Below are 12,103 nucleotides of genomic sequence, written 5' to 3' on the forward strand. Positions count from 1 at the left end.
GTTTTACAGTCCATCGAGTTCTTAAAATGTCTTATGCTCATGTCCATCGAGGTGCTGAAGTCAGAGCAGAAAACAACTCTTCAGTCCAAAACAGACTGTGGCCCATGTAAGTGGTTTACATTCCACTGTGCGCTAGAATAACTCCAGTAGCGTCTGCTGTCAAGCATCTGCACTTCTACAGTAAAACTATTACTGTGCCAACGGACCATGGGAGCACTCGCTAATGTGAGTAATAAACATAGATCAGCCTCGTCAGAATGATGTCTCTCTACAGGAGTGGGTTCTCGGATCGATAGGACATAATCAATAATAAATGTGGCAGTAACTGAGCTGAAGACTTGTGTAAATGGTCTCATTTCTGTGAAGAGGAACTGCTGTTTTTGAGGACCAGCCAAAGGACTGTGTGTTCCCTGCATAGTGTGCGGCCTGGATTTCACAGTTGGTTTCTGATACTAATTTTTGCTGATGAAAATACATTATGCTTTAACACTACTTTTTGTAATTTGCAGGGTTTTTTCTGCTGCCACATAAAAAGAAAGTGATCAAATTTGAGACTCTGTAATAAACTACAAAGGATATCTAGGCCGATTTTAAAATATTTTATTCTGTGTCTTTCTGTGCATTTATACTTGTGGTATTGAGAAGAAAAATTACCTCCAGAAATGGTATAAGGCTGCAATCTTATCGGACAGTTGGTTTTCAATGCCGAACGAAGAAACTAAATTCAACATGCTACCCATTTTGAGAGGAAAAATAATTTAATGAAAATTAAATTAGTTAATTAATAAAAAATTTAAATAATGTAAATAATTATAATATAAAAAACAATTAAAATATAATAATAATAATAAATATAGCTGCAAGCAGCTGTTAAGGGACCAAGCACAAAGAAGCAAGCAAGAAGTAAAATCCTAAGTAAAATATAGCATTTTAAATATAGCATTTTATTCATATACTGTACTTTATTGTAGTTAGCGGCAATTTAATATTGTGTTCAATTATAGCACCACCAACAGGCGCAATCCCACCACTTTTTTTATGTGTCCTCAGAGTGTGCCCATAAATAAGTGTGTCAAATTTGGTGAAAATATCTAATTTTGTTTAGGAGTTATAGACATGTACATGTATGAGTACATAAAAAATTACCCATGCATGACTTTGATTGCATTTTTTGCCATTTATTATCAAAATTTTGGCATTTGGGTATAACATATAGTCAACGACCTATGTTTACGAATTTCCTACAGTGGTTTTGTCTCGATCGGACTAGCGGTTTCGAAGATATTTGCAAACGTTGTTTTAACGCTAATTGCAACGTTGCACAAAGCATAAGGCGAAGCCTAGCATGTTAGGTATTGTTGGACTCAGCAAGGATTCAGGAATCTAAAGAGATGACTCCCATGAAAATAAGTCAACCACATCTAAAGTCATGAGCATAAGAATATTTGATTTCATCACTAGGTGGCGCTGTCTCAAATTCTCAGGCTCCTTCAGGGAATCGTGCTGATGACCCATACTGAGTTTCGCAATGATACACTAATGTGTTCAAAAAATACAGCATTTTGCGACAAAATGCAAAATGGCCGATGCCCAAAATGGCTGATATGGTAAAATATGAAGATATCATTTCAACTCTAACAAGACCAGTTGTATAATTTTTGGCCAAACCGTTCGGACGTTTTAAGCAAAAATAGCCATTTTTGCTATCTGCAGACCATGTAGCCTCAGGTCATGCTTGTGATGATGACACATACCAAGTTTGGTCAGAATACGCTAAAGCATTTCGTAGATATAGCCTTGCGACGCATTTGGCATGCTCTTCGAATTTGTTTGTGCGTAACTTTTTGCTAGGAGGAATTAGAAAAAAGTATTTTTTTTGGTGGGAAAATTTGGCAGGAAAAGTTTCATGATGGAAAATGACGTGAAAATGAAAAATCTAATTGTATAAGCCAAGGAATCAGAGGGAAAACATTTTTGTTTCTAACCCTTATGGTTCAAAAGTTATTAGCGTAAACATGAGTGAAAATTTGGACTAGAGTGGTGGCACTAGAGAGTTTGATCTAGAGACACCAAATTTGCTGTAGTTAATGTTTGGACTGTCCACTACCTGTGTGCCAAATTTCATATCTTTCCCCCAAGCGGTTCTATGGGCTGCCATAGACTCCCAGAGCAGAAGAATAAGAAAGCCAACGGATACAGTAGCTGCCATCGCACCTTGGGTGCTTGGCCCCTAATAATAATGTTTGCCACAGATGTTAACTCCATATCAGTGTATTTATATTCAGAATCTTTAAAAAAACAAAATGCATGCCAAATAATCATGCTAGGTGTGAAAGGGTCTTCACACACCATTGGGCTCAAACAGTACTTGCCAGTAATGCCAATGCTACAGATTTGATTTCAGGAAATCCATGAACAGATAAAACATGTACCTTGAAATTGCTCGGGATAAAAGCATCTGCTAAATTTATAAATGTAAAAGCATAAAGATTCAGCCTCTAGATTCCTCTATGTGTGAAACTACAAAATCAGCTATTCAGTGAGTTGCCTGTATGACTAGTCAACTATAAGGAAGGCCTATATAATCAGCTAGTTTCAGGTTCTCCTGACCCAGATATTATTTCAAATTGTGAAATAAACCACAGCAGTGGAATGAATTGTTATCATAAAATTATTCATGCATTATGTAAGGAGCCAAGACTTACGAAAACAAAACATGGTTCTCTGAGTAAATGTAAAAGAGGTTACAAATTGTATCCTTCTACACTAGGAACAATTTGAACTTTTATTCCCTGTGATTTTTCCTTCTTTTTTCCATCTAATATCTGCATGTGTAAATGTGAAGGGTTTCCTGAATGCAGGTTAATAAAGAAAAACCTTTGCACCAACTTGTAGCCATTTCTCCAGGTTTACATAATGTGGCTCATGAAATCACACACGCCTATCCCTGATTCATGTTGACAACTGGTTACTAAGTTACTCTGATCCCAGTGTATTGCTTAACTGGGAAAATCCGTCCTAAAACTCATTCACTCTTGAAGGTCGAGTTCAGCTTTCCTGTGAAACAAATCTCTTAAAAGCAGACATTGACACCAGACACATTAAATTCATACAGTGGTTTGTTGAATATGGAGAGAATAGAGCCTGTGGGAAAAAAGAAAAATTATAAACAAGCTCTTGCCTGCCCAGTTCTTATCAGCTATAAATCTGTTTAAACAATGACGTCAACTAATGTCAACTAGTGAACTTTGTATTAGAAATAGACTGAAGTGCCAACCAAGGAAGTTTGGATGCTGTATATCATCCAAACAGAACCTAGGTAACCAAGTATGATTTCCATATTCATAATTAAAATGCTTGCTTACATTATCAGATTGGTAGTGAGCAACATCTCAACTGAATATCTGAATTTCACTTCATGCATTTGGATTTCTTTTGCATTTCTACCACCAAAAATCCTGTAGGTGGTTGAAATGTGCTGCTTTCATTCATATTCAAAAATCTGTTCATACTAGTGCGCTGCTCATTAAAGACTAAAACACAGGGCTTTATTATAGTGGCCTTGTACACAAGCAGAGCAATATCTGAACAGACACAGAGATGTGTAATCCAGGAAGAAGATGATCTGATCTTCACATTAAAACTGAGCTACACTCCATATACAGTTGGGGAAATAAGTATTCAACAGAACACGTCAACATTTTCTTTTTTATTAAACAATTCAAAATCACCTTGCAACCATACCCTGGTAATACTGCCAAATTTGGCACACACAAAGTCAAAACCCGTATCTATAAGAAAAATATATGTTAATTTTTTTTTCCGCATGATACCACAATGGACCGCATGGGGTGTTTTGACCAATCACCGAAAGCGTTAATGCGACAAGAGGTGTGAATCTTCACTTGCCTTATGATTCCATTCGGTTACGATTCAGAGGGAAACGATACGATTATAAAACGATTTTCGATGCATCACGTTGCATCTTTTCTTCCAATTCTTTTCTTAATAATAATTATATCTGTTATTAAAAATAAGAACAAAGATGCAAATAAACTGTAGAATAAATATAATAAAGACACAAACAGTGCTTTACTTTTTTCATTTTACATCTAAACAGAAGCATTCAAGACAAGTAAGAAAAGAAAAATTGAATACTCACCAAGACAGATATTTTGAAATATTGTAATTCTGTGTATAGGTGTATATCGCTTTAAAACGATACTAAACTTGTGCTGAGAGGAAGCACAGCACCAGTCGTCCAAAAGCGAGCGGAGAAAAATTGTATTTTTTAGAACCGTATTTTAATAAAAATTACTATTCGGAGCATTGGGATTGTTAGACAAGAGCCCAATGAACTCATTTTTGTGAAAACATTAAATTTGGCCAAAATTGACATTTTTCACTTCAGTCACTTGTTTTTGCATGTCATACTTCATAATGAAGACATGCAAAAACTAGTTATGAAGACATGCAAAAGTTATGAAGTTATGAAGACATACAAAAACAAGTGATTGAAGTGAAAAATGTCAAATTTGGCCAAATTTAAGGTTTTTGCAAAAATGAGTTCATTAATCCCTTGTCTAGAGACCCCAATGCTCCAAATAGTAATTAAACATCTAAAATGATCTATATTTGTACATTTTCTGAGAGGTGTACCTTCCTAAATCTTTCCTTTGTTTCAGTAATTTGGCATGTTTCATTACATTATCACAAAAAAAAACAATTGACACCAAGTACAAATACGCAAAATACAAAATTTTTAACAAATTTCTAATAATATTTGAATAAAGGGTGAAGATGTCATTTTTCTGGGCTGGACATCACTTCTGGCTACTAATGTACATAACAGCAATGTGAATGCCATTTCAGCTGCCACTGTAGAAATGCACTATTCGAGGTCTGCCACGATTCAACTGATTTTACTACTGACAGTGTCTGTTTTCATAGGAGCGGTTATAGTGAGTATTCAGATGGCTATGTAATCTTAACATGACATAAAACAGCTTTGATTAGACAAACTCAACTAAAAAGGAAATCTTAATATTGTTATTAAAAGTACATGTTATATATGTCACTTCACATTAAAAGAAATTGTAAAAAGAGCAAAAATAAAAATCATACTGCTTCAGGGTCCATCCAAATGTCACCAGTATGTAAAAGTCTGAACTGCAACAGGTAAAAAAAAAAAAAAAACTTATATAGCACACAATGGGGGGAAAAAAATCAATTTTAAGATGCCAAAACACAAGCATGTCATAATATTTTCAAAAACTGCAAACCTGCTGGTGGGCACAGCAGGCGGTTCCAAAACAATAAAATGGGAAACTACGGCGTTGGTGAGGCTATGTCAAAAAAACATTTTCTGTTTTGTTCAGTTTATGACTGGAATGATTATTATCTAGCTTGTGCGATAATGTGGCTTATCATAACAAAGCACAATGACCAGCTCAAAAAGATTGAACAATACCCTGATATGAAATAGGCATAGGCCGGTATGAGATTTTGACAGTATGATAACCATAAGCAAAAATATCATGGTATCATGGTATTGCAATTACAGCTCTAAAATGTGTTATTTTAAAATGTCTGGATAAAAAAATACTTTTTTCCCCATTGAACACAATATATTTATTTCTAAGCAACATAGAATATTTAGAAAAGTAGTAAACATGTATTTCAGGTTAAATAATAAAATAAATAATTTAATTCTTCTTAATTAAATACAAATTGTATAAAATAAAATACATGCAGTCATTTAAGTGAGATTGGTAGGTCTATTAGTAAAATCTGAAGACTTTAGCAATCTTTGTTTCATTATATGCCAACAGTGACAGTCCAAAAATGGCAAAAAGCACTTCTTGTGTTTTTTACCTCAAGTTTGCATGCCTGTAACTCAAGAAGTATTAAAGATATCTTAAAATCCTTTTTAGATTCTGGTTCTTAACAAACTTTCCTTTTTGTATTTTCATTTTAAAGGCCCTTGAAGGTTCAATCTCAGAAATATGGAGGTCTTAATGCGGCTCCATGAGTAAATTGGTCAATTGTACACATTTTCAGTAGTCAAAAACCAAATGTGGGTCATATTGCACAAAGCTGATACTTTTTTCTTTTAAGCAGGAATATATGAAGATCAAATAATGTTGAAACTAGAAACGCATCTCATGTTTTTCTATCAACTCAATTGCAAAGAAAATACCTGTCTGAGTGCCATAAATATTCCTTTTCCAAAGTTTGCATGCCTGTAACTCTAAAAGTATTCAAGATATCTTAATATCCTTCTAGATTCTCATTCTTAATGAACTTTTCTTTTGAAATCTTCATTTTCTAGGCCCTATATAGTCCAGACCCATAGATATGGGGATCTCAAAGCCATGATCAAATTGTTGAATGTTACTCCTTTTCAGTGATCGAAAACCAAATGTGGGTCACTTTTCACACGGCTGATACTTATTTAAAGAGGAATGTCTGAAGAATTAATAATGTTTAAACTAGAAATGAATCTTGTTTCCCTCTATCAAAAGAACTGCATAAAACACAACTCTCTGAGTACCAAAAATCCACTGAAGATGGTTCAGTTGAGGACCATTAACTTGCTCTCAGTGTATTTATAAAAATCTATATTTGAATCAGTTTTAAGGATAACTGGAAGAAGGGATTTTGTCTATTTGAACAACTTCTGAAACTACCAAGAGTTCAAATATTACTACACATTACCACATTGACATCTCTATATCTATGAGATTGAACCATATAGGGCCTCAAAAATGAAGATTCCAAAAGAAAAGTTTAATAAGAACAATAATCTAGATATCTTTAACACTTCTTAAATTGAAGACATGTAAACTTTGGGAAAACGTTTGTTTTTGGCATTGAAAAATGGTAATGGCATTGGAAAAAATGGCATTGCATTTTGTCACTGTTGGCATATAATGAAACAAAGATTGCTAAAGTCTACAGATTTTACTAATAGACCTACCAATTCTCTGTTTTATAATAAAATAATGATGCTGCCATCTTTCTAAAGTCATTTTACACCCCTCTAAACTGGCTCCAAATCTCAGCTGAAAATGGTCATTTTGACCCCCTCTACAAAACAGTGGATTACTCAGTAAATATTCATCTGTGATATTTAATGTTTAGGCTTTCATCACTATTTATGTTTGTCTTTCTACAGAAAAAAATATTAATAAAATTTAAAATTTGAGCTGGAGACCTCTGGTTGAGTTGACACAGGATGCCCCTGTAATGTATTATTAGGTGTTTGTCATGCATCCTCAACAAACCAGCTACAGCTAGTCCAAAATGCAGCTGCTAGAGTTCTTACCAGGTCAATAAAATATGATCATATAACACCAATTTCATCTCTATGCTGTTCACAAAACTAGTACCTAGGATATCCACTACAGTACACAGAAGTAGGGAGAGCATTTTAGCTCCTAAACTCTGGAAAAGCCTTCCTGATAATGCTCAGGGTTTAAATCTAGATTAAAGACACAAGCATTCACATAATGCATCGCATAACCTTGTACTCTTGTTATATCAGATGAAATGTGCATGATTATCTTTTGCTTGAAATGTTATGAACAGCAGCTACGCTAATTATTATTTGCTTTTCTAGCTCAGGATGCTACGCATTAAAGCTTATGTCATGGTTTCTGGTGACAGCAGTTGTAAATTACAGGAATTACAGTAAAGTATCAGATCACTATAATTTGAGATGTACAGTTGAATTAGCTGCATCTGATCTAAACACTGAAGCCTAATGATGCAGAACCACCTATTACCTGAGTTATGGCAAAACATTAATCAGGTAAAGAGGCATTTGACAGTTCTCCCAAACAAACACATCCTCCACTGAATGTCTTTATTTAAAAAAAAAGAGGATGCTAAACTCAGAATGGCTAAACAAAGAAGGCCACTCACACAGAAGTGAAAGTGTAGAACAATTACAGTCTGAATGCGTCTACTTGTTGGGGGTTTATCCAGCTGTTAAAATGGGATGTCTTTGGCAAAACAGCTGGGCTTTAATCATTAACTCTACAACATTACATGTTTTGTGTTTTCCCTTTATGCCATAAAGAACCACTTACATAGTAAACAGCATTTATGTACTGGTAATTATTAGATTTGTGATGAAACAGAAGTAGTGACTGATCTTTTCTATCATATTGTGATGTAAGCCCGAATGTAAGACATTATCTTTAAAAATGTAGGGGGCGGAGACTTGCTTCTATGCATCGGTTGTTGATTGGATTGTGGGTTTAAGCACAATAAACGTCTGGAGAAGTCCTGCAAATGTCACCAGGCCAGAGACAAATTTGTCATTTCACCAGATCTACTTATGACATTTTCATTAAAAATTACGAGGTCAATGAATACGTTGAAAGTGAAATAAACACGGATGAATCAGAATTTTGGGTAAAATGGTAAGGTAAATTTTAATTTCATGCCAACTTTAACTACTGTTTCTAATAAATGATTAATAAGGAAGCACCGATATGAAAATTTTGGCAGATACCGATAATTCTTTATATTTGAAAGCCGATAACCGATATATTGGCCGATAAATCTAAATCCAAATTGTATATAATTTTTGAGAGCCTGATTACAAATCAAAAGTCTCACCATTAAAGCCATGTCCCAAGCACACAATTATAATGATGTTATATTGTATTATTACATTTTATGTAGCCTATATGACAGATTTAAGATGCACATGTTGTACTTAACTGTATTTTCCTTTTTGAAGTGATTTCAATCATATTTCAAGCAATTCAAAACCATCATGGTGAACAGTGCAGTGCTTCCCACACATAGACTTTACTTGGGCAGGCCGCCCACGTATAATAACGGCCGCCCAAGTATATTCGGAGACTTATTATTTTTATCCTCTTATACTTTTATATCCGCGCAAGATAATGAAACCATCCGCGATCGATTAACTAGTCGTTTCGTACCTGCTCATTATGTGTGCGGCAGAACTGTTTACTCCCGCTAACATTCCCACGGGCACTGCATTTTGCAAAGTCACAAGGGGGCGCTGTTGCGTGTTCTACAAGCTCGCGCAACAGCGCTTCAGACTACTTCAAAGTGATTCTCAATCAATGAAAAGCGCAGATTTATGCCAAGCGATTGCTAATGAACTCAAGTTGATGAATTATTACAATGTCTACTTTATGGCTTTTATATAAAATGTTTTAGACGATTGTAAGATCAGCCTGCAATAATACAGACATTTCAAAATAAGAGTTCCTTGTGTATTTCGGGCTTGTTTATAATTAAATGTCACACGCTAAGTTTTTTCTTTTGGGCATTATTGGTATTTTGGTTACACAATAAATTGTATTTAATTTGATTTCCATTTAATTCATAGTAAATTACTGTAGTCTCCCCCACAGGAAGAAAAGACTAAGAACATTATTTGACACATATATTATTCATTTTATAAATTTTACTAGTAAAATCTGTGTCCTATTCACTGAGAGAGACACTATATGACAGCAAGGAGAACATAGGAAAATGTGAACCATTTAAATGCTGTCATTTTGCATAATTTACAATGCATAATAATGCATAATGTTAGTATGTAATTAAATGTATATGTTATTTAATTAAAATTAACTTCAATAAATAAAAATACTGTTAAAAATCACACATTGTTTGTTTGTTACATGTAGTAGACCATTTTTGTGCCGTGGGTAATAGGAGGATTTTTCACCCGGCTACCACCGCAAGTATATTTTAAACCTGTGGGAAGCACTGCAGTGCACATCTGAAGTGTCTCAGCTGAAGGAAATAATCCATGATTTATCAGCTTTAATATATCAGCCCAATTTTCTTATTGGACTGATAAGAATAACATTAAAAATGAACATATATCAGCCGATACCAATATGGTGACCAATATACCGTGCATCCCTAATGATTAATCAACATTAATATTGACATCCTTCTACACTTTGGGCCGCAGTTTTTCAAGCACATTAAACATGAACTCACTTCGTTTTTTGTGTACACTTATGTACTTATGGTTTTTAATTATCTTATTCTGAAATATTAAGTATGTGTAATGGTGTTTCACCAAAGCTGTTGTTTTTTATCTAATATTTTGTTAATTTTCATCTGTATTTTTTAGGGATGCACCAATATGAAAATTTTGTCCGATACTGATAACCGATAATTCTGTATATATTTGAAAGCCGATAACTGATATATTGGCCGATAAATCTAAATCCAAATTTTTATATAATTTTTGAGAGCCTGCAAAGACAAAAGTCTCACCATTAAAAGCCAAGTCCCAAGCACACAATTATAATGTTCTCATTATAATTTTATGTAGCCTATATGACAGATTTGCACAGCACATGTTGCTCTTGTTTGAAGTGACTCCAATCATATCAAGCAATTCAAAACCATAATGGCAAACAGTGCGTATCTGAAGTGTCTCAGCTGAAGGAAATAATCCATGATTTATATGCTTTAATATATCGGCCAAATTTTCTTATCAGGCCGATAACAATAACATTAAAAATTAACATATATCGGCTGATACCGATATGGTGGCCGATATATCGTGCATCAACATTGAACATTTTGTTTAGGTGTCTAGTAGGGCTGGGCGACATATCGCATGCGATTGTCACACGCATTTCGTCAGTAAAGCCGGTTGCGAAATGCGCGTGACAATCGCATGCGATATGTCGCCCAGCCCTAGTGTCTAGTGTTTTTTCTTCAGAATCGTTGGAGAATCGGGGTCTCCATTTTAAACAAAAAAAAGAAAATTTTGTCCGATACTGATAACCGATAATTCTGTATATTTAAAAGCCGATAAATCTAAATTTTTATATAGTTTTTTAACATTAAAAATGAACATATATCAGTCGATACCGATATGGTGACCGATATACCGTGCATCCCTAATGATTAATCAACATTAATATTGGCATCCTTCTACACTTTGAGACAAAATTTAAGCATATTACTCACTACGTTTTTTGAATGAAAATTTTGGCCGATACCGATAACTCTGTATATTTGAAAGCTGATAACTGATATATTGGCTGATAAATCTAGATCCAAATTTTTATATAATTTTTGAAAGCCTGATTACAAAGACAAAAGTCTCACCATTAAAATCCATGCCCCAAGCACACAAAGGAAATAATCCATTATTTATCGGCTTTAATATATCGGCCAAATTTTCTTATGGAGCCGATAACGATAACATTAAATATGAACATATCTCGGCCGATACTGATATGGTGGCCGATATATATTGTGCATCCCTAGTATTTTTACATATCTTTGATCCGATTTTGACTAGTAGCACAACTAAAACTAGTACTAGTAGTTAAACTAGTAACATTCAAATAAAATCACAATAATTCAATGAAAAATATTACTAGTAACAACTGAAAAAAACATACTTGTGACAAATCCACAAGTATTAATGGAAATGATACTGGTAACTATTTGAATAGGAAAATAGGAATAGGAATCTTACAGCAAAAAGGAATCAGTACTAGTGACTATTGAATAGATACTAGTCATTATTAGAATAAAAAATAGTAAAACAAAATAAACAAGCAAGTTTTAAGGAATAAATGTCCAAACGGTTTGCCATAGACCGCCTGGTCACACGTGACATCATAACAAAACCGTTATCTTGATCCAAAATGACATCATCACGCAACACGGGTCGTGATAACATCTCCACACTCCAGTTGATTAATATTAGTGAGATAACCACAATAATACATTAAAAATCAATTAATGAACCAGTTTCATTTAAGCAGGCCTCACAACAGCAAGATGCGGGAGAATTTGCAAAATAAAAACGCATAGTTACGTCACAACGAGCGAGTATATATCAACAAAAGCGTGTTATAAAGTTAGCAGAAATATTCAGATGTGAAGTAAAGCGGCTCTGATGGGCCTCTTAAAGAACAAAACCCAACCAGACCACTTCAGATCAACAATACACGAGTGCTTCCTCCACATCCACCTGTTAAGACCCTCATAACTTTGGTATTAAGCTATAATCATAACCATAACCATAAACATAAGTCGGGCGTCTCCTTACCTGACTCGCTTTGTGCAG

General features: G+C 34.4%; 1 protein-coding gene across 2 annotated transcripts in view; it reads right to left on the bottom strand.

Moving 5' to 3' along the window:
* sh3gl3a (SH3-domain GRB2-like 3a) overlaps positions 1-12,103 on the bottom strand; it is a 47,677-nt gene that overhangs the window by 35,295 nt on the left and 279 nt on the right. For both annotated transcript variants that reach the window (XM_048183680.1, XM_048183679.1), the window contains exon 1: positions 12,086-12,103. This exon is cut by the window's right edge. In XM_048183680.1, coding sequence (XP_048039637.1) covers positions 12,086-12,103 — 18 coding nt within the window. The remainder of the gene's footprint in view (positions 1-12,085) is intronic.

The sequence above is a fragment of the Megalobrama amblycephala genome, linkage group LG3, assembly GCF_018812025.1.
Source record: "Megalobrama amblycephala isolate DHTTF-2021 linkage group LG3, ASM1881202v1, whole genome shotgun sequence".
Classification (NCBI taxonomy): domain Eukaryota; kingdom Metazoa; phylum Chordata; class Actinopteri; order Cypriniformes; family Xenocyprididae; genus Megalobrama; species Megalobrama amblycephala.